At 36.4% G+C, this 21,664-nt stretch overlaps 2 protein-coding genes across 2 annotated transcripts; one reads left to right on the top strand and one right to left on the bottom strand.

Moving 5' to 3' along the window:
- Positions 1 to 1,719: 1,719 nt before the first annotated feature.
- Positions 1,720 to 4,684, top strand: LOC103951906 (glycerophosphocholine acyltransferase 1-like). The gene is made up of 8 exons (XM_048575208.1): positions 1,720 to 1,921; positions 2,045 to 2,164; positions 2,332 to 2,389; positions 2,503 to 2,603; positions 3,213 to 3,308; positions 3,396 to 3,488; positions 3,755 to 3,993; positions 4,077 to 4,684. Exons 1-8 carry the CDS (start codon positions 1,835 to 1,837, stop codon positions 4,435 to 4,437), a joined length of 1,155 nt encoding a protein of 384 aa, XP_048431165.1. The 5' UTR covers positions 1,720 to 1,834; the 3' UTR covers positions 4,438 to 4,684.
- Positions 4,685 to 5,256: 572 nt separating this feature from the next.
- On the bottom strand, positions 5,257 to 17,619 carry LOC103951905 (myosin-17). The gene is made up of 39 exons (XM_009363388.3): positions 17,195 to 17,619; positions 15,672 to 15,800; positions 15,340 to 15,483; positions 15,088 to 15,233; positions 14,832 to 14,988; positions 14,647 to 14,705; positions 14,124 to 14,283; positions 13,859 to 14,008; positions 13,648 to 13,784; positions 13,407 to 13,553; positions 13,154 to 13,255; positions 13,022 to 13,079; positions 12,825 to 12,926; positions 12,604 to 12,641; positions 12,277 to 12,403; positions 12,021 to 12,191; positions 11,508 to 11,639; positions 11,275 to 11,384; positions 11,113 to 11,173; positions 10,506 to 10,683; positions 10,176 to 10,381; positions 9,921 to 10,040; positions 9,735 to 9,833; positions 9,405 to 9,626; positions 8,873 to 9,012; positions 8,110 to 8,227; positions 7,970 to 8,020; positions 7,793 to 7,873; positions 7,539 to 7,709; positions 7,261 to 7,416; positions 6,945 to 7,151; positions 6,551 to 6,688; positions 6,386 to 6,456; positions 6,175 to 6,274; positions 6,021 to 6,077; positions 5,873 to 5,929; positions 5,695 to 5,775; positions 5,519 to 5,601; positions 5,257 to 5,418 (listed from the first exon to the last, which is right to left on the bottom strand). Exons 1-39 carry the CDS (start codon positions 17,195 to 17,197, stop codon positions 5,295 to 5,297), a joined length of 4,593 nt encoding a protein of 1,530 aa, XP_009361663.2. The 5' UTR covers positions 17,198 to 17,619; the 3' UTR covers positions 5,257 to 5,294.
- Positions 17,620 to 21,664: the final 4,045 nt, after the last annotated feature.

The following is a 21,664-nucleotide window of genomic DNA, read 5'->3' on the forward strand; positions in this document are numbered from 1 at the left end:
TCTCTTTCTCGCTCCTTCTACTTCAAAAACAAAAATTAAAAAATTTTCACACGCACCTTGTATGTATATGCTAGTTTTCATTAAATTCATCTAAAATTATGTATGTATATGCTAGTTTTCATTAAATTCATCTAAAATTATCGGAAAATTAAAAGATTTAATGTCTATTACAGGAGCACAATGCTTTAGCCAGCTTTATAAATTTACAGCAAAAGGATAATTTGATTCGAAAATGCGACGTGAGCATTTTTCCAACTTTTGCGTTTGATCGAAGCCCATGCCTTGATTCTCATGCAGAAATGTTTTAATTTCCTTGAACAACGAGCTCGGCCCACTAGCCCAGGCCAAAGGATTTCTCTTTAATCCCCTGCATCCAGCGTACTGTTGTCACGATCCAACTTACAATCATCCTGCGCCACGTATGCAGATACTTTCGTCATCCTTTAAAGTCAAGGCTGACCTGTGGAGAAATTACGCGTGGCAGGACGTCGAATCGCATATTCTTTTATTTCTTTGCGTCAAGAAAAAGAAAGATTCTGATATTAAAGGTTACATTCCAATACAACTAATTATAGAAATCTAATAAAAAAAATTTGAAAATGTTGAGTTTTAATAATAAAGATAAAAAAAAAAAAGGTAAGATGAATAGTATCATGATTGATTTTTTAGTGTAAAAATGTATTTTCGTTTCTCCTCCAATCCGCTCTCTTCATTCTTTAGGTTCTTTTTCTCACTTATCTTTCTCTCTATCTCGTCCGATCCTCTCTCTTCTTTCTTTTTCCTTCAATCATCTCTTACTTTCTTTCCTTCTCTCTCCTCTTTCAACCTCTCTTGCAACCCCTTCTTTTTAGATCTCTTTGTTCTAATTTAAGTCATAAGATTTAAAATTTTTAAATTGCAAACCAATCAAGTTTTTGAGTCTTAAAGAAAATTGTTTTCAATAAATGTTCTTAAAAAATGTTTTGAGAAATGATAAAAATTTTTAAATATGATACCAAACAGGCCTGTAGTTTTTCGTTAAAATGAACAGTACCGGAAGCTTTTCATTAAAGTTCTCCGTAATTATTTGGTACCTATTAAAAATTGAAAATCTCATCTTATTCAAAAATGGAATTCTTCATTGTTTTTCTGGCACTTTATATTTTTGGTATAATATTTTATAATGTCGACACAAAAATTAATGTTAAAATGTAAAATATCAGATAGTTCATAAAAAGTTCTACTTTGAGAAAATTTCGTTAGCATTTATATTAAAAACTCAAAAGCCCTACTACACTACTCCATTATTTTCCATAAAATTTGTAAACTCCATTATGTAGATTCAATTTTTTGAATTCACTTGCAACCTATATCACACATTGGAATTACTTAATTTTAAACAAATTAATTATATCATTAGTGTTTTTAATATTGTACATGAATTAATAGCGTGAATAATACGCGAAATATTAAGATAATGATAAGAAAATTAAGCTCATGATTGAACATGTTCTATAAATAAATACCTCGTAATGCAAAATTACAATTAGAAACATGCAAATTTTTTTTTATTTTTAGAAAAACTAATGAAAATAGCATGAAAATTTTGAGTATTAACAGTAAAGACAAAATAAAAGGTAAAATGAATAGTACTATAATTAATTTTTTAACGTAAAAATGTAATTTTTCGCTAAAATAAACAGTACTTTTCATTAAAACTTCCTTTATTTGTTTTTTTTGGGAAAAAGAGCACTTAACAGGATTTTGTGTTGTTCTCAAGCACCACCTTCCTTCTTCCCTCCCCTTTTCTCTCTCTCTCTCTCTCCGACTCTGATTCTGATTCTCCATAGCAAAAATGTCCAACGGCGACGACCCAATGGAGGAAACAAATGGGGATTCGTTTCACCAAGCAGTGAGGCAAGGGTTGAAAGACCGATCAAAGGTATGGCCAAATTCGTTTCCTTTTTGTCTTTTTGTTGCAAAGTTCGTTGTTTTGATTCCCTTTGGATTCTGGGTTGTGTTTGCTTTTGGTTTTTGTTGATTTGGCAATGCTTGGTTTTTCCAGAAAGTTGCTCAAACCAAAGAGATTTTGTCGAAACAAGCGGTTCAGACCAAAGAGATCCTCTCAAAGCAGGCTGTGAAGATCGTCAAGCAAGCTGAGGAACACGAAAAGTTCATCAACAAGGTAAGCACTTCAACTTTTATGTAAAAAGTTATAAACCAATTTCATGTGATTAAATTTTGATTCAATAATATGTATTATGTTTGTGTAATTGTGTGAAGTGAATGTATTGGGTTTGTTAATTTTTGTGTTGGAAATTTATGATATAAGTTGTTTTTTACATGCTTTAGGTGACGTATCTTGTGGGGGTTCTCGGTTTCGGTGGATTTTGCTTCCTGTTAGGAGCAAGTAAGGTTTCTTGATTGGTGAAATGGTTGATTGGTGCAATGGTTGTAGTAATTACTATTTGAGAAAAGCAATTACATCGCGTTTTTGTTTCTTACATTTTTATCTTTTAACAGGACCGCAAGATACTCGATATGTATATTGTCTGTTCTATGTCATCTTTGTTCCTCTTCGTTGGATATACTATCGGTTCAAGAAGTGGCATTACTATCTTTTGGTATGCTTTGCTATTTCATATTGATTTCGTTAAATGCATCCGTTATTCAATTAATGTATGTGGACCTCTAGTAGTGATTTAACTGTCTGTTAGTAAATTGTTACCGCATTTGGATGAATAGGGTATTGGTCGTATACATTGGACGATAGTGATAACCATTCACGTAAAACAATTAAATCATAGGGGGGTTTGCCATCTTCAATACATCTTTCGGCTTGATACGGGATTCCAAGATGACAGTGGGAAAAATTTTGGGTGTGTTCTAACGGGTTTTGTTCTTTTCTCCTTTTTATTGTCTTACCTACCTTGACAAAGAAGAATGAATACTTCATAAAAAGTTAGAGATAAGAGAGGAAGCAACAGTTGGTTTGAAATTAAGAACAGTGGCTAAGTGTTCGGGTTACCCTAGTTCTATGTTCTTATAGATGGTAGAAGAAATTTTATGGTGCTTCTAATCTAATGTGTCTGATTGAAATCTTGGTGGAACTATTTCTATATATTGTCGAAACTTATCATGCTCCTATCATCCTTTGCTTATGTACTTTTTACTTTCTTTGGATTAATTATGATGAAAACTGAGGAAGTAATAAACTTGTTTGTATGTTCTAGGACTTTTGCTACTATGCCAATACGATATTTTTGGTTGACCTGCTTCTTTATCCAAGGAACGAAAAGTTTTTCATGGTTTGTTTCTCATTTGCTGAGGTAAGCAAGAACTCCTTAGTTGCTTTACTTTGTGGTGAAGTAACGATTCACTTGTACAATTGTTGATTTTTTCAAATGCTTAACCAGGGGCCGTTAGCATGGGCATTGATCGTTTGGCGTTGTAGCTTGGTTTTTAGTTCTCTTGACAAAATTGTTAGTGTCCTCATACATCTTTTACCCTGGTGAGTCAATTGTTTCCTTACATGTTCTTATAGATTCAAAAATTTAGATCCAATCAGTAGGTTGATCATGCCTTAGTTGTGGCCAACCTAGTAAATGCATTTTAAGTATGTGTCTTAGTTCGGCAGTCATGGCCTGCAAATCAAACCTCCAAATCAAAGTTTAGTACAATATATGTCCGAGCTTCCCCGAAAACTTTATGTTGCATACTCTCTAGCGATAAATATACATTAATGTCATGCCCCTGATGCAATAGGTTTATTTCAGGGTTAGTTTTCTTCACCATTCGATGGTGGGATCCAGCATCTTTTGCAGCCATGCATCCGGAAGGAACTTCTCGCAGAGCTTTGTGGCCTTACGTAGAAGACAAATCCTACCTTTGGGTATGGCTCTTTTGGGTCCCCTTGTTTGCTTACACCCTCTGGCAGGCCTTGTATTTCCTCATTGTCAATGTTTTACGTCGGCAAAGGCTGTTGAGAGATCCCGAAGTCATGACTTCTTACAGGTTCTTACTACCTCTCTCTCCCCATCATCCCTCGCATTTTGGTTCTCTTTCTTCTTCCTCGATTCTGATTTCATCTCCAACAGGGAGCTCTCAAAGAAGGCGCAGAAAGCAAACAACGTATGGTGGCGCTTGAGCGGTTTGCTTGGGGATCGGAATCGCTTGCTCATGTACATTCTACTCCAAGGCGTATTTACTGTGGCGACAATGGCGCTCACAGTCCCAATCTTCTTGTCATATGAACTGCACGTTAGCTTCCAAATACTCAAGGTTTCCGCAACTGTATGGAACGGAGGAAGTTTCTTGCTGGAGGTAATGCCGAGGCAAGTGATTCTCAAGGAGAAGAAGAAATCGGAAGTGCAGCCAACACAAACTCAGGGAGATCAATCGTTGGAGTGTGATCGAAGGACGAGTAATCCAGTCGAGGCATCCCCGAAAGTCCTGTGAAGTAGTAGGCTGTGTAATTTTGTATTCCTAGAACTTAGCTTTTATTTGTAGGAGGTTCATATTTGTTTTCCATACAGATGGGAAATGATTTGTTTGTGTACAAATTTGTAAAAAATGAAATTCGGACCGTTACGGGCAAGAACCTTAGTTATCTCTCTCAAATATTATAAAAGGGCGACCCCAAACTGTCAGGCTCCCTGCTTAGTCAGGGTCAGAGAAGGGGTAACGCCTATCTTACATAGCCTTACCCTTGCTTTTCAAAAAGACTATTTCCACGACTCGAACTTCTAACTTCCGAGTTTTTACAAGCACCGAACTTTGAGTTCTTAAAAGTAATGCACAAATAAGGAACAATTGAAAGCAATTTTGAGGAAAAGAGGTCAAACAAAATAAAAATCCAATAAATTTATATTCTGTAATCTTGTTAATACAAAAGCTTCCATCTAGTATTAGAAGTAATCAAAAAAACATTACACAACTTAATTACAACTTGCTTCCACATACAACAAATGATGGCCTACAAATCCACTCAAAAACCGGCAGACGACCTTAAAAACCAAACAAAGGAGCTACCGGCGCCAGTGCCCGTTTCCAGGCACATCGTCACATAAATTGTGACACGGCAACCTACGAAAATACCCTCGTGTTGACAAAACTCGAGGGAAAGAATGAACTGACTCCGCCATCCAAACCAAAATGGATGGCATGAGCAGATAAAACAAGCTCTATACACAAATGTTGATGATTACAAACAATGAAACTATATGCACAGGTTTCAGCACATCACCTGATGTGCTGTGTCTTTCGACATAACCACAAAGACGCGAGCGGAACATGAGAGACGATGATCGCGAACATCATTCAGACCGGGGGAGCAAGAAGCCAAACCCAGAGTGTTCACGAATCAATGGTGGAGGTTCAATGTCAGTTACGTCTACTTGTTGCATTGACTTTGAGATATCGTCCACCGAGAATGGTATGCTGCATGGAAATTCATCGAATTTAAGCGAAGAGAGATAATTTTCAGATGGATAATCAATACATAATTACATTGTAGTTCGGGGATCACGAATATCAGTACCTTGAGTCATCGTCTAATAGGAAAGAGCTGCTCACAGCATTGTTGGAGTCCTCAGTCATCAGAACTCTCATGCTTGAAATAACCTGAGGCATCGAGGAAGAATTTTAGAACCGAAATGTTTTAACATACATCAGCGGACAGAGGCTATATGTCGGTGCCATCTGAAGTCGACTTACATCTGAGGACACACTGTGTGTACCGTACTTGTCATCCCAGTACATTGTACTGATCCTGTATAACTGCTGTATGCTAAGCACCTGAGGAAGCCACAAGCAGCAATAACATCAGAAGGAAGGAAACATACAAATACGGGAAAAGAAAGAGGTCCGACATTTCAAAGGAAGAGGCACGAACCGGGCACAGCTCATTCGTTATTTCATTCAAGGTCTTCTTCGGTTTCTGATGTATAACCTGAATTTTTCAGAAAATCGGTCAGCAAATTGTGCAAAAAGTGAGAATTACCATTTACTGCAATGAAAAGATCATAGAAACGAAATTTTACTAGGAATCCAACAGCCTGCCTAATATGCTTCAGTTCATCCCAAGCTGATCCCGCATACTGTTGACAAAAAAGGTTTAAGGTAAAGACATGAGAGATTTGTAAAAAAAGGGTAAAGACATGAAAGAATGCATAAAATAAAGTTCATGGTTCTTACTTCCTCACTTGCCCCGTAGCACCACTGTTCTAATTCGGCCAAACCCGCTTTCACATACTCCCCATTACTGAACGAACAACACTCGCGCCGCAAAAGAAGACTGCAGAAAATGATTGAATTAAATGCCAGAAGACCTCTAAACAAAGAGTGGTGGACGAAAAAAGGAGTGGGAAGGGATGCCGCAGAGAGGGAAAGGACTGATTGGATCTACCTATTGAATAGCTGGACATTGATGAATGAGAATATCTGAGTGAACACCTTGCGGACCAAGAAGGGAGGCACCTGCGATTCGCCAAACAATATAAGATTAAATTACTGTTCACCCAAGAAACGATCACAATTTTTTTTACGTTCTATGGGGAACCATATAACTCACATAATTTGCTTTCATTGTCTTCAGGCAACTGTCCAAGCTTTTCACAATGCTTTGCCAATGAGCAATTAAAGCTTGCTGAGCGACAGCATTAGCTTGGGCACGTCCTTTCACTAAACTTGCCCGTGATGTCCTGGGGGCCTGCATGGTACAAAAAAGCAAAATCAATCAAATTTTCCAGTTGTCCAAGTTGGTATCCCCATTATTTAGGGAGGAGAACATCTACAACACCAAAACACGGGCAACAAGAACAAAGTTTTCAATTCCTCCTTTATTAGCATATTCAGACACAATTCCTTCTTTTATTTTCTTTCTTATCTCACTTATGGCTATGGATTCTATAACATCAAAGAGCATGCTTTTGTTCACAGAACCATAAAACAGTTAAGTAAGCCACCTGGATACATAATCCGAGCAATGGTGAAATCTCCTTCTTCAAATTGTCTCTCATCATTCCATATATCTTCTCGAGGAAGGCAGTAAGCTGCTGCTTAAACAATAATGCAGGATACTTGGCCTCAACTTGCCGTAAGTCATCCAGTCTACCAAGTCCTCTACCATTAAGAAATGAGAGCCCCCCACTTTGAGGAGAAGCCCGTAACCCCTATGAAGACGAGGGTACAGATGAAGATTGGTAGAAAAATAAGGATAAGTACAATACGAAACAACAAACTACTTAAATTAGAAGATAAGTAAATGTAAATGCTTTGTACCTGAGACATCCTTCCAAAAAGAGATGCTGATGATGTTCTCCTCCGTTGTGGTGTCAAGCTAGCTGCACCACTTGCCTTTAGTGTGTGCTGGAGCAGCAACAATAAAGTTGAGGTATTGGATAACCAATAAGCTAATACGTCATTATTATCCGGGACCTGCAGTACGTAAAACCAATAGTTTAAGAATATTCAAAACTTGTTCTAAAATGTAGTAAGAAGGTACGACAAAGTTTGGACTAACAGGCTGTGATTTCTTAAAACCACCCAGAGTAACTTACCTCTATGGCTGAAGCTATTGTTTGAATTACACGGTCGAAAATTCCAGTCCTTTCCACTTCAAAGGACCTCCAGTGAAGAAGACATTTGTATACGACACAAGCAGCAATTGGTCTTCCCCCGAAAAAACCCAAATCCTGTGATATGCATTTGACTAGCAAGTCCTGGTTCTCCTGAAAACGAGTGGATCGCGGTAAACTAATTAGAAAGAGAAAAAGAAAAACCAAGGCATCAGGACATGCCAATAGCCACTTACCAGCTGCTTTTCATTTAGAGATTTCTGTGGTTTTTCCTCTGACTCAGGTTCGCGTGCATTTGATAAGGCAAGAGTCATATCCTGAAGCATATAGCAAACGGTAAGCAATACAAATAAATTCTTATCCTCTAAAGATTTGCAAAACTTTCATTCGTTAAAGCAATGAAGTACACTTACCGATGTGACCTTGGATACTCCATTTACATAATTCCCATTCTCTGGTGTCCTCTGCGGATTTCATGAAACACTCAACCTATCAGTTTAAATGACAATGCAAATAAATGCAGAATGGTAATGATCCTAAATTCAATAGATACCTGAATAATCACTGTCTTTGATCTTGAAGATAGAGATTTTCCAGTCGGTGACATGGTCAATGCTTGTTGACGAAGTACTTGATTCTCGGACTCTATGTTCGAAAGCTTCTCCTCTAGCCTGATATGGAGAATAAATCAAGTCCAATGAATATGACTTCACAGAAAATTGAGAGACAGAGAGAGAGACAAAGAGAGACAGAGAGATGCTTTGGATAAAATTTAAAAAAAAAAAAAAACCAAAGGAGGGCACATTTCGAGACAAGAGAGGCAGAGGGAATAGTGCGTATCAAGGTGACAATTGATAGCAGGTTAAAAAAGCCTGATTCGAAAATGTAAAGGGCAAAAAGGGAAAAAATGTAAAATTGAGTGAAGAATGGGATGAGGGTTAAGCAACTGTTCTGCCGTCCAAGTTGAGCTCTTTTTAGCATAATTTTCTTCCACCTTTTCTCTGGGGCCTCTTTATAATTATTAATAAATGCGTTTGGGCCCAAAAACATTTTCTAAATCTTTTTAGTTCCTTTTAAGTCAGGCGAAAAACAAAAGACCTCCAAGTAAAAACGTGAGTAGTAATTGTAAAGGGGCGGTGTGGAAAAATAAACATAAAAGTGAGTGAAGGGTCGTTAACAACCAACAAAATGTGAGCTTGCATTTTAACCTGCTGGACATGATGGGAAAATCTCGAGCCAGCCAGGTGTATGAAGCATAATCGTCATTATAACATACTAGAAACCTGACAATTCCATTATCACAAGTGTTTACAAACCTCTGTGCAGATTCCTGAAGCTGATCCACTTTTCTGCATGAATCTTCAAATTGTTTGACCAGCTCTGCATTTCTAGCCTCCGCATCAATAGATGCTTTCCTTGCCTCTTCCGCTGCCTGTCTTTCTGAGAGCAGCAAGGCCTGTAAAGTTTTAAGGCGTCATTAAGTCAGCACATACCATAACTTTTCTACATGATATAATTAGAACAACTTTTAAGCAAAAGAACATAAGCTTAACAAAACTCAGGTAATTAATTCAGGGCAAATAGATCTGGCTTCAAGCTAACCCAACCAATTGGCAGTCCTAAACCTAAAATGCACAACCGGTTGCATTTTCAATGTGACTGTCTGCATTACAGAGATATGACCTCCTCGGAATACAGCAATCATCAGGATCAACTATTATTTGTCTATTTTAGTTGAAAATGCATTATTGTCATCGTTATGGTTATCTGTTACAAACTGGTAAATCTAACAGAAGATACTTCATTGACAGATAGATGGTATTCATCATCCAAGTTAAGAGTTCCCACCTTCAAACTCTCCACCTCAGCAGATAATGAGTCAATTTTTTCAGTGTCTTGAATTATTACAGGAGTCTCCTTAATGACAGGAGGTGCTTCTTTAACAGCTTTCTCAAGTGCTTCTCGTTCTCTAATTGCTCTGGCATTTGCTTCTTCCATTTGTATTTGCATTGCATGCAAAGCTTCTTGCAACTTAGCAGTTTCTTGGGCCCTTTCCTCTTCTAAATCAGTCTGCAATTTAACTCATCACACATTAATTTAGGTGCTATTAAATGATCTACATTCTCTCACCAACCAACAACACCAACCAAAATGGATATTAAATATAAACATATTTACCCTTAATCGCTTCTCAAGTTGTAGGCGCCATGTAAGTTCTTCCACCCGCTTTTCTAGTTTGTCCTTAGCTTCTTTGAGGGCCCCTGTTTCTCTTGCAGCCTGAACAGATTTAAACCACAATGTAATTGATACGATGCCTTAGATCCTCCTACAGAAACAAATCACATTAAGGAGTGTAATACAAACCATTTTGAGATTTCTGAGCTCTTTCCGGGCAACCCTACGCCTCCACCCACACTGCGTGTATAATGCAGCTTTCTGGAGACTCCTATAGTAAGAATAGGCTATGTGACCACGCAAATGAGTCTGGAAGCAATCAACAAGAATGACTAATCAATATTAATTCATCTGAAACAAGATGCACTAACAGAAACATAGAAGTTTCTAGAATTCGTTACGAAATTTAAAACAATACAGTAAGAATATGAGTGATGATAGGACCTGGATAAGAATTGCAGCCTTAGTTTGCTTTCTGAATCTGAATTCATTTCGCGCAGTCATTGCTCTCAACCCTGTCTGTATTGTGATTGCAGACAACCGTACTGTCGAGAATGATTTCCTGGCAATGTATCGTCGGAAATCTTTCTGTATCTTGACAGCTGCTGCTTGTTGTCGCAGCTGCTCAAATATCTCACGAGCGTATGTTCCTGATTTTTTTTATAAAAACCAAGAATACAGTTATAATTTGGAATACCACTGGGTTGAACAACCAATTAATATGATGTGTTTGAGGCCAAAGGTTATTATTTAAATGCCAATAGATGATGATACCTCTCACATAAGATTGCAATTGAATAGCAGCTTTGCGTAATGCAAAGAACTCTTTGCGTGCAACATATGTACGGATTTGCCTTTGTATAGTTCTGGCTGCATTTCCAAGTACCTCTGCTCTCCTTGCATCTAACTCAGCCATCTGACCAGCTCTTAGAAAGACCTTTGTCTTGCCTATCTGCCAAGGAGTTGAACAAAATGATTATCAGACAAAAGGTACATTGACAAAATGCTTGGCAAAATATGAAAAATCAAGTGAATTACGCAGAAAACAACAGCATACATATAGAAAGTTCAAACAGGTTACACAAGCATGATCTATTTGATAGCATTAAGAACTAAGAAAAAGTGAGGAAATTTCAGAAAGCTATTAGCCTGCTAGGGACAGCTGACAGGCATGGATAGTCGGGTCCCCGTCAACTCCTATTAGAACAGGGATGTCAGCCCTACAACCTGGGTTCGTGCAGTAATGACCTCATCTCAAGCCGGCATTGTTTAAAGATAAGCTCGGGTATAAAATATAGGGTGTATATGGGTTGCACTACCCAAGCCTGCCTAACTGCTGTAGCTAAGTAGTATCATCAATGAACATAAAAACTTGAATCACCTGATAGCCAGTCAATCCCAGTTTATCCAGGATCATTTGGCATGCAACCTTGTCCTCGCAGCTGTTCAGGCAAAAGTAAAAACAATTCAACATTTCTGTTGAAAATGAAAGCTATAGATAAAAAAAATCTGTCTTTCACCTGGCATAAAAATGTGTACTTACTTTCCTTCCAAAACTTCAGGAGCAAGAACCCCAAAGCGGAGAAGAAAATCATAAAATGTACGTCGGGTAGGATATCCAGCGCAGCTGATCCTAATTGCCTCAAGAACACCCTGAAAAATAATAATAATGACTGGTATAAGCTACCCAGAAACACAGGATTTCGGATGATTATTTTTGCAGGTTATGCAGTAGAAATTAAGGACAAGAGGAATTTATAGGCAGATCATACTCACACCACATCGTAATTGTTGTATAATGTTAAAATTCTCAAAAATGGCAGGCTTGAGGACACTGTTCGGCTTCACACATCTGATATAGTGAGGTTCTGTTGAATTTAAGGTCTCCATCAAAGATTGTAGTTGTAACTGCATTTTCAAGAGATAATCTCAGCTGTTGCCTCCATAACAAAAAGTTTTCAATAATATAATATATTAAGATGTAGCTGAATATTAAATTTAAAGTAAAGGTGTTCTGTACAGACAATTCCATACATCGTGTCTTGCAACAGACTCAGTGCTCGAGAAAGTGACCTAAGAGAGTACATGGTGCTCAATAAATCAAACTTTTGGGTGTTATTTGAGACAACTTTGCAATGTCAAGGATAAGAATTCATCCTCGTTTAGACTTATGGCGTCCCTCCGACTCACTACCATAAATTTAAATCTAAAATGTGGATACTAATTCAATAAAAAAACTATAGTCCACACAATTATAAGACAGTGTAGAGTACTTGATCCAAATAATACCTTGAAGCGTGATCCAATGGATGAAAACTTCGATGACTTGGATGAATCCTCTGGAAGTGGAGGAAATAGCCCCGCCACAAAAGGGCATTTGGAGGCTGTCAACAGATCCTGGTGCTCTGCAACCACATAATCTTTGTTTTTATCAAGGAACTGATCAGCCAGATAAGTTACCTGAAAAACAATTGATGAAAGTTTAGCATAAATTACAATAATATATAGAGGTACTGGACATGCATAATGGCCCCAACATGTATACCTCCCCTGCATAGTGAGATATGGTAAAGCTAGTACGAGAAAGCTTCGGTTTGATAAAGCGCTTGTTTTTTGTAAATGTCTGGTATAACTTCTGAGAGAATGTTTCATGTGTGGATTTAGGAAACATACTGCGAAGCAAAAAGACAAACATGAGTCCAACGAAAAGGAAAAATTTAAAGAATTCAAGCTTGACTACAATTGTTCATAAAAATGAAAATTAGAGGATAAAAAAGCACAAAAACTAGAGCAAGTTAACTTCTAATGAAGGTAAGAATTCTGATTCCATCAACTTCATAAAAAATTGCATGATTAAATATTATCTACATACCAGGCTTCATCTAAAAGTGCAATTATCCCTCCAGGTTTCTGGAAACAGCAAAGAAAAAAATAAAAGATTAAACAATAACTCAAGTGAAATGGAATGAGGAAACCGTAGACTTCTGTTATTCTTTCAGATGAAGGAATCCCACATTATGAGTTTGTAATCATGTAAACTATAGTAGCCATTTTGGATAATAAACAAGAATGCAGCAAGCACCAATCTGTCACCTTTTCAATCAGATCCAACACATCTTGATTATCAACAAACTCGATGTAGCTCCAATTGATTTCTTCTTTTGTATATTCTTCCTGTTCCATCTTAAAGACATGCTGCAACAAGCAATTACCAAAAGATTTTGATTAAGACTGAACTAAACTATTATCATGAAAATTAGGAAGTGAGAACTATGCCAAAAGTTTCTGACCTGATTGAAATGTTGTTGCAACTTCTCATTTGTAAAATTGATACAGAACTGCTCAAAACTATGGAAAAGGAAACTTGTCAGCTGCAAGACCAGATCGTACATTGTAAACAATATTTGAAGTTGAAAGTTTACCTATTGAACTTAAAGCTCTCAAACCCATAAATATCAAGAACTCCAATCAATGTCTTTGAGTTTGGATCTTGACCAATTGAGATGTTAATTTTCTCCACCAGCCTGTTGCATTAAAGAGAATTTAACGTAAGAACCAAAAACAGTGGTTAGAATACATGTGTTTGATACTATACGACAACAGATGTTCATGGCTAAACATGCATGGACACAACAAACACGTACAAACAAAACCACTGTAAGGAAGTTGGATTACCAGTCAAACAAACGTGAATAAATAGTTTTGGCTAAGGCATCTCTGCTAGCCAATGCAGAAACAGGGTCAAGAGTCCTTGTGATGATTTCTTCTGGTGTTACCATTACACGCTTAATGAGAGCATCTTCCAAGCTCTTAGGATCACACCTACAATAAAGAATAATTGATATGTCATTAATAAAAAGGTAATAATATGAGATTCAAAATGCATCAAATGCAGGAAATGATAAAAGGAGCATACTTAAGCAACTCAGCTGTCGTCTTCAGATGGAATCTAGACTTCTCATCCTTAATGACAGAAGAGTCAATATCCTCTCCTTTTGCAAATTCAACATTGCCAAGATGCAGAATTGCAGCTACTACCAAAAAAATTGCATCCTGGAAAAGAAGAATTATTATCAAACTGAATGTAAGACCACACAATCTATCTTAGCACATCTGATAACACCGACCTGCTCTTCCTCACTGATCCCAACTACATCCATAGCCCTTCGGGTTGCAAGATATTCTTCACCGTCATCTATTCCATCCAGCTCATAGCAACTGGATTGATTCAAGTAATGGAATTGTTTGGGGTCTCCCAACTTAAATTTATCTCTCTCCTGAAAGATTTTAAGAAGCAACAATAAACTGTAACTATCCATCACAGGTATAGAACAGCAAAACATATGACGGATGGTGAGGTGTGTGGTTCAATGTCAAATACATTTTAAATACCTCAGGTGGCGAAGCACAAAGAAGGTAAAAGCAATGATAGTTTCTTTCAGGATCTGAGATTTGGCAAACTCGAGACCTTTCAAGCAAATAAGTCCTTATAGCTGCCCCAGAGATCCTCCCATTCTTGTCAAATTGAATCTCCACAAATTTACCAAACCGACTGCAATGTGCAAACAGAACAGACATTGAGAGAGTAAACTGTGAAAAGGGAAAGATGTACACCAAATTTCCCTGACATCAGTTGTATGATTTATGTATTAAGATATGTGATGTAGGCTTGTGTGGCTGGCCAACACAGTATCCAAGACAATCTCAAGACAATCTCTCTTCCTTATTAACAATAGAATACAGTACTGTTAGATATATATTATATTATTATCTTGCATTTCTTCTTGCGCATTGTCCATCATTCATTTGACAGTTAAATGCACGATATGGGAACCAGACACATTTACACTACAATCTTTCTGGCATTGGTGAAACCATGATTCGACTTGTCAAGCTCGGGAATGAAAATACTCACCTGGAGTTGTTGTTTCTGACAGTTTTGGCATTTCCAAATGCTTCAAGAACTGGATTGGACTGTGAATAATCAACCAGAAAATTAATCCAGGTAACGATATTCATCCCATTTGAACATAAACAATATTAAATTTTCAAGATAATCTATGGACCACAGTCTAAAGGCAGAATATAGTCTCATCATACTTCTAGAACTTGTTGTTCAACTGTCCGCCCTTCTACACCAGTTCGACCTCCAAGGTATGCAAGATATCGCATAAGCATCTTTGTTGTCTCTGTTTTACCAGCACCACTCTCTCCACTAACCAGAATTGAATTGCTTTTTCCCTCATTGATCATTGCTCTGTTATATAAAATACTCAAATAGTAAGAACATGATGGGAAGAAATGTAGGGGAACTGAGAACATAAATATTGCACCTGATAGGATATATTTAAGTTACCTATAAGCAACATCAGCAATTGCAAAAACATGAGGGCTTAACTCCCCAAATTGGGCTCCTTTATATTGTTCCATCATATGTACGTCATACAAATGTGGTAACCTTTGAAATGGATTTACTGCAATCAAAATATTTCCAGTATATGTCTGGAAGATATACAAGGATAATACAACAAGACAGTCAAAAACTTTTCATTTCAACTCAAAAATTCCTCCAGCACTACTAACGAACAGAGAAAACTTTGTATCTTACATATATTTCATTGAGTTCATATCTGGCTGCCAAATTATTCAGAACTCCTGGTTCATGCAAATATGACAGCTTTGTCATGTCATCTACACCTCCAGGAGGAGCTTCAGTATCCTCGGGAAAGACTTTCGAGATATTTGAAACAACCTGCAACCAGATTTTCAGTTAGTGAACGTTATAATACCTAGCATAAAGTATATCATGATTGGTCGTACATCAAATTTCCACATTAAAAATTGAGGATAAAAAAAACCAATTTCATTTGCATAGAGAAGTTTCCAATGCAACAAAATCATATATCTCATCACACAGTAAATACATTAAGTATGGCTCACCGTTTTCCCATTTTTGGTACGTATGTGAACTTCTTCACCACTAATACGGAAAACTTCTCCACCAATCCATGCTTCCTTTGGATCTTCAACCCAGACATGAGAACCTACAATAATGTTAACTGGTGGAGCCTGCAAACACAAACACATTAGAATGGAAAAGATAAAACGAATACAAGAAACTATTGTTCACAAACAGCACATAAATGAAAAAGAAACATTTCTCAAGAGAACTATTTTATAGCTCAACTTTTGGATTTTATAAAATCAACAAAGTGTTTTAGTAACGACTTTCTACCATAATGGAATAGAGTGAATAGGAATTCAATCCAAAAGTAAACCTTATATGAGTGAGTTCATAATAAGTTCAACTATAAATAACACAGGTGTCCAAAGTATTTCATCGAAAATTGTTGGAAAGCTGTTTGAAAATTTAGCTTAAAAGTTGATTCAAATAACGTACTCAATGGCTATAAAATTCTTTAGAATACAAATGTAAGTGAAAATTTACACTAAAATCATATTGGTGGCTGGAAAAATCCATGAAGAAATGTAATAGGGCCCCAACATGTATCTAACAAAATTCAACAGTTGTTCAAAACAAAAAACAAAAAATCAACAAATTGTTCGCGGACTTCAAAACCACTAAGGGAAACTAAAACAAGAAATACGGCTAAAAACCAGAAGTAGCAGACAATAAATTACAATTGCAGCAACATTGCCACAGACACCCGTCTTACTGTTGACTTAATGTTGACTATAAAGCCACACTCAAAGTTTATGGCACAACTAACCACACTACTTCCGAAAGCTCCATTTCTTATATATATTGAAAGGCCGCGAACAACTATTATGCATGAAAGTTGCAAAACCTGACGGGAGCCAACCAAGTCCTCGTTAATTGACTAAAATGGACCACCACCCTCTCACTAATTTCAAAATTACCTTGCCCCGTCATTTCGTATGGAATTAGAACCTCTTATGGTAAGTAAATTATTCCCCGTCCACTTCACCTATCACTTGATTACGCATATGACTAAACTCAGCCGAATCTATCAAGTAGAATTGGATTGTTTAGACCACAATGCCTGTACTAGACAATCTTAAGCCCTTAGCATCAAAATCCAACAATACATTTTTTTCATCTCTTTTACTCGTTCCTCTTGTAGCGGCCATAGCTACCGATGCATATTCATTGAATTTGAATTTCGCAAACCCCTTTCGCATCGCAACCAATAAAAGCTGACAATTCAAAATTTAAAAATTAAACATTTTTTGGTGCCTGTTTTTGCAAATTTCCTATCTTTTCAATTGCTACATGATTTGAGCTACAAAATTAAAAACCATACAATCAATCCAGAGCTTCGGATAATCAAACTTTCAGCAAATTAAGCCAAACCAACAATTTCACTATTAAAAAAAACTAAATCAAAATGAAACTTGCATAATCAAACTTCAGCTAAGCTAACCAATCAATCAAACAAATCAAACTAATCAACCATTTCCACATATTTCTTTCAAGTTACCATATCGATTGCACAGAGCGATCTCCTCTGCTATGACATCCGATACAGGACCGAGGCAAGCAGCAACTGACTCGGCGAGTCAGATCGGAGCGAACCGGACCGGAAGCTTTGAACTTTCAGCCGCAATACCGATAAACAAATTTGAACTTCGAGCCGGCGAAGACGAGAATGGGAAGCGTACAAAGCAGACGATAAAATTCTCGGCCCCTTTCTTCCGAAGCTTTCTTTTTAATTTTTTTTTTTCGAATTTTTTGTTTCTCTCTCTAGAAATTGAGGTGTGGAAGCTTAAATACGAAGAAGCTTTGAAAGCTTCTACGTCTCTCTGACTCTTTCTCTCTTTCTCTCTCCAAGTTTTTGAGTCTTCCTCTCTCCAAGTTGTTGAGTCCTTCTCTCTCTAAAAGTTTTTGAAGTTGTGTACTCTCTGTTGTTTGCTTGCGGCTGTGCGTTTCGGACAGTTGAGATTATTTTTCTACTTTTTTTATTTTACTGGTCTGGTCGGCTGGGGTCCTAGAGGGAGAAAGGAGAGAGAGAAAGGAAGAAATGCTTCGTGAGCTCCACAAACGTTGGCTTTCGGCTCCAAAACCGACAGATTAGAATCAAAATCTATGTTTTTTGGGTGGATACGTCTTTGTAAATTACGGAAAACCCCTTATTTCATTTTGGGAGGTAATTTTTTTTTCTTCTGACTTCGATTAAACGCATGTGCAAACTGCAAAAATACGTTAAGAAACTATTATTTGCATTGACTGTAACATATACTGTTTGATAAGCATCACTCATCTTCAATGATGACGCTTAATACTGTAGCAGAACTTAGAATATGGATATTTATAGAAAGGTTTCATAAACGGAAATAGTGAAAGGTAGTAATACCTTATAAATATTTAACTACCTTATTGTAATATGTTTTCAATGTAGCTAAAACGGTATAAATGATTAAAATTTACATGAGATTTATAGATTTATAATCCAATTACGGTTATTGAAAATCTCATAAGAATTAACGAATGTATGGATTTCACAATTATTATGATTTTTTGAGATATTATTTGAAATTGTAATGAACTGACTTTTAAATTTTCGTAATTTTTATTAAAAAGTAAAAACAAAAGATGGTATTTTCAATTTGAACTTGTGTTGTTGGAGTAATTAATTACTATTTTACCAACTTCTTCACTTGACTAATTTGCACAAAGCCTATTTGAGCAACTACATTAGTTTTTTTCTCACCAATTGACCATGGAGGTTAAAATGGTAATTCGAACAACGCCATACGAGTACGACCAATATATTCTTAGGAAGAGAATTACGTTTTACGATATGACAATCGCGTTTTACGACATGACAATCCGATATCCGCCTACAATTCGCTGGCGCCTGAATTTTGTATTGCCTCTAAATACTTGGGCAGGAGGAAACATTCCGTGTAAACACTCACACTGTATGTTGGGTGTCCGTGGCTTGCCATTTTCTTTTTTTTTTTTTTTTGGTACAAAAGTAAAGTTCTTTACCAAAACACAAACTTACAACGCAAAGGCCCAAAGACAAAAACACATGCAAGCAAAAGTGGGCCAGCCTAACAAACCAAAAAAGAGTCCAACCAAAAGTTGAGGCCCAAAGCAGAAAGAAAGCTAAAAAAATCGAGAGTTCCACTGCAACCACCGCCGCAACAGTGCATCTCGACCCACACAACTCCATGCCCCCAACCGAGTATCGCCTCATCGATTGCATCATTCAACCCTAATCACCCCCCCCGCCCCGCAAGCACAACCACAAAGTGAAGAGAACCAACGACCAAGTGAAAAAAGTTCATGGGATTCCACGAGCAACACTACCAACAAAGGCACACAACAAAAATAAGGTGATGGTATTAGGAACACCAGAATCAGAACCGGTGGAAGCACCAGAGATTTATTCACCATCTCGGTGGGCTGCAACAAATCGTGGTGAAGCGTGACTGTATATCGAAGCTTGAATAAACAAGGAGGAAGAACACATGTGGGGTGAGAAGAAAATGGCAAATTGAAATGGAGAATAAGGAAAAATCAACATAAGGGAGATAAGGAGGTGACAAAGAAATAGAGGAAATAAAGGCCACTACCCTTGTCGCAACTAGAATCAGCGATACTGAAATTGAACACAATTAAAACCACTAATACAGACAGTGAGAATCGCCCTCAAACAGAGGGTCTCTCACAGGGTGAGAAAAAAGTAGCTAACGCATGCTTAATTTGTGTTCCCCATGGCCACAAAGTATGAGATTCCTTAGTTAGGTACCAAAAAAGGATTTGAGAGAGGTTATATTTAAATCATAGGGTGTGATATCCATCCACTCTATTAACAAAGAATGTATTGAAGTAAAAACAAGTGTGTTTCAGCCACGCCAATTGTTCTGACCTTTGGTCACCATCCTTTGATCAAAAACCAAATTATAAATTAGAGCTATGATAATCTTTTGGAACTAATTTTTTTCCTAATTTCTTTTACTAATTAGAAAGGAAAAGAATTTAGTTATATTTGGATCATATGTCACGTGGGTGGGTCCAAAATTTATGATATTATTCAAAATCTTTGTGGTTCAATTAATTAACTATTGACTCAATTGCTTACAAAAATAAATAAATATTTACACAATTGACTCATAAAATAAATAAATAAATATTGACTCGCATGTTCACAAAAATACTAGTCTCTTGTATGGCAATTTGTTTTATACATGTTATTTTACTTACAATTTTTTTTGTTTACATAAGTTTTTATATTTTGTTATTAAAATAAACAAAAATAGTCACTTAGTACTACGATCAAGTCTTATTTACTTGTGAGTAAAATGTGTTAGGTTCGATTCTCGTAAAATACGAATATGAACCACATTATTACTAATCTAGCATCCTACGTTTTGATGGAAGTTTTGATAACCCCAACCCTTTGCCTTATTTTTCTACTGACATCAAATTATATATTTTGTTGACAAGTTTGCACTTTTGCAAAATGAACTTGAAGGACCTACATGCACAGACTTCTAAATAAAATTAAAATTAATAATGCTAAAATAAAAAATCAACCTCGACAGCCAACCCATCATCCAACCCTCCTCTCTCTCTTGATAGTGCGCCATATTGATTCGAATTTGGTGACTACAAATGCGTACAGAGGAGGCCTAGATGGGTTGAAGCGTTTTGGGAGCTTTGGGAGCTTTGGTGGTTCTGCAAAATTTGGTACTTAGGTGGTGGATTCAGGGTGTTGGTAAGTGCACCTGTGGGGGGTGGTCGTGCATGTGGATTTTTTTTTTAATATTTTGTTTAGCTTAAGAAGAGGGGGGCAATTTTTGGCCTTTTGAATGTTTCACTGAATCTTGCCTCTCTCATTATATATAAAGATTCACCGAATGTAATCGAAGTTTTGTACTCGATTTTCTTCTGCTTTCAAAATCACTAGCAATTATCGAATAAAAATTTTGTGTATCACAAATTATATACCCGAACATGTTGCAACAAAACCATACACAACCTAATTTGATAAGTTGCTTGTTGCATACCCACACGTAATTTCTACAAACGGAAATCCCTTGATATATTAGACGTAAGCATGGTGAGACTGTTTCTATTTAGGCCTAAACTACAAGTAAATTAATGTTAACATCACAATTTGGGTTAGCCCTTTAGTTCTTTTAGACCTTGTAACTCCAGCCGTATAAATGTTAATATCTCAATCTGGTTTGGTTCAATTTAAGTTCAAACGAGTCGTATTATTGAACCAAATCAATCGTTTTATTGACCAATTTGGTTCATTTTTTTTTTCCCTCCGTAAACAAGTTAGTAAATATTCTAGAGAACTTTAACGAAAAACTTCGGTACTGTTCATTTTAACGAAAAACCATATTTTTACACTAAAAAGTCAATCATGGTACTATTCACTTTACCTTTATTTTGTATTTATGATTAAAACTCAAAGTTTTAAGTCTTTTTCATTAGTTTTCCTAATATTCTAATGTATCTTACATATATTTAGTCGACCAAGAGTTAAGATAAGAAATTTGAGAAACGATCAACGTGTTATAAATAAAGTATGGAGTAAGAGAAAATAGAGGGAGACAAGAGAGACGTTGGACTAGGAATTAACGTCCAATTTCCTTCTCATTAGAGTGCTTGTTACTAATATAGAATTTACGTAGAAAGATATTCAACTATTAAGATATTACATATTATTAAAGTAGAACGCGAACAGTCACATAATGAATAATACTGACAACACTTTACACACCAAAAAAAAAAAAAGAAATGAGATTTTCAATACATTTCCCATTAAAAAAAAAAAGGAACACTAATAAAAAAAAACTTGAAAACTTTGAGTTTTAATAAAAATGACAAAACAAATAGTAAAATAAATAGTACCAAAATTGACTTTTTAGTGTAAAGATATGATTTTTCGTTAAAATAAATAATATCGGAAGTTTTCATTAAAATTTCC

Source organism: the organism of the source record quoted next, unplaced genomic scaffold (assembly GCF_019419815.1).
Source record: "Pyrus x bretschneideri cultivar Hongxiangsu unplaced genomic scaffold, Pyrus_bretschneideri_v1 Contig8, whole genome shotgun sequence".
NCBI lineage: Eukaryota > Viridiplantae > Streptophyta > Magnoliopsida > Rosales > Rosaceae > Pyrus > Pyrus x bretschneideri.

What these genes read in the sequence shown, in the direction of transcription:
- LOC103951905 (XM_009363388.3), bottom strand. An exon ending in GCACTTTTAGATGAAGCCTG is followed by an intron (nt 12,404 to 12,603) that starts GTATGTAGATAA and finishes TTTGCTTCGCAG; the next exon opens with TATGTTTCCTAAATCCACAC. An exon ending in TGCTCGGATTATGTATCCAG is followed by an intron (nt 6,689 to 6,944) that starts GTGGCTTACTTA and finishes TGTACCATGCAG; the next exon opens with GCCCCCAGGACATCACGGGC.
- LOC103951906 (XM_048575208.1), top strand. Translation starts at nt 1,835, where the DNA reads ATGTCCAACGGCGACGACCCAATGGAGGAAACAAATGGGGATTCGTTT. An exon ending in GGTTGAAAGACCGATCAAAG is followed by an intron (nt 1,922 to 2,044) that starts GTATGGCCAAAT and finishes TGGTTTTTCCAG; the next exon opens with AAAGTTGCTCAAACCAAAGA. An exon ending in TTGCTTCCTGTTAGGAGCAA is followed by an intron (nt 2,390 to 2,502) that starts GTAAGGTTTCTT and finishes ATCTTTTAACAG; the next exon opens with GACCGCAAGATACTCGATAT.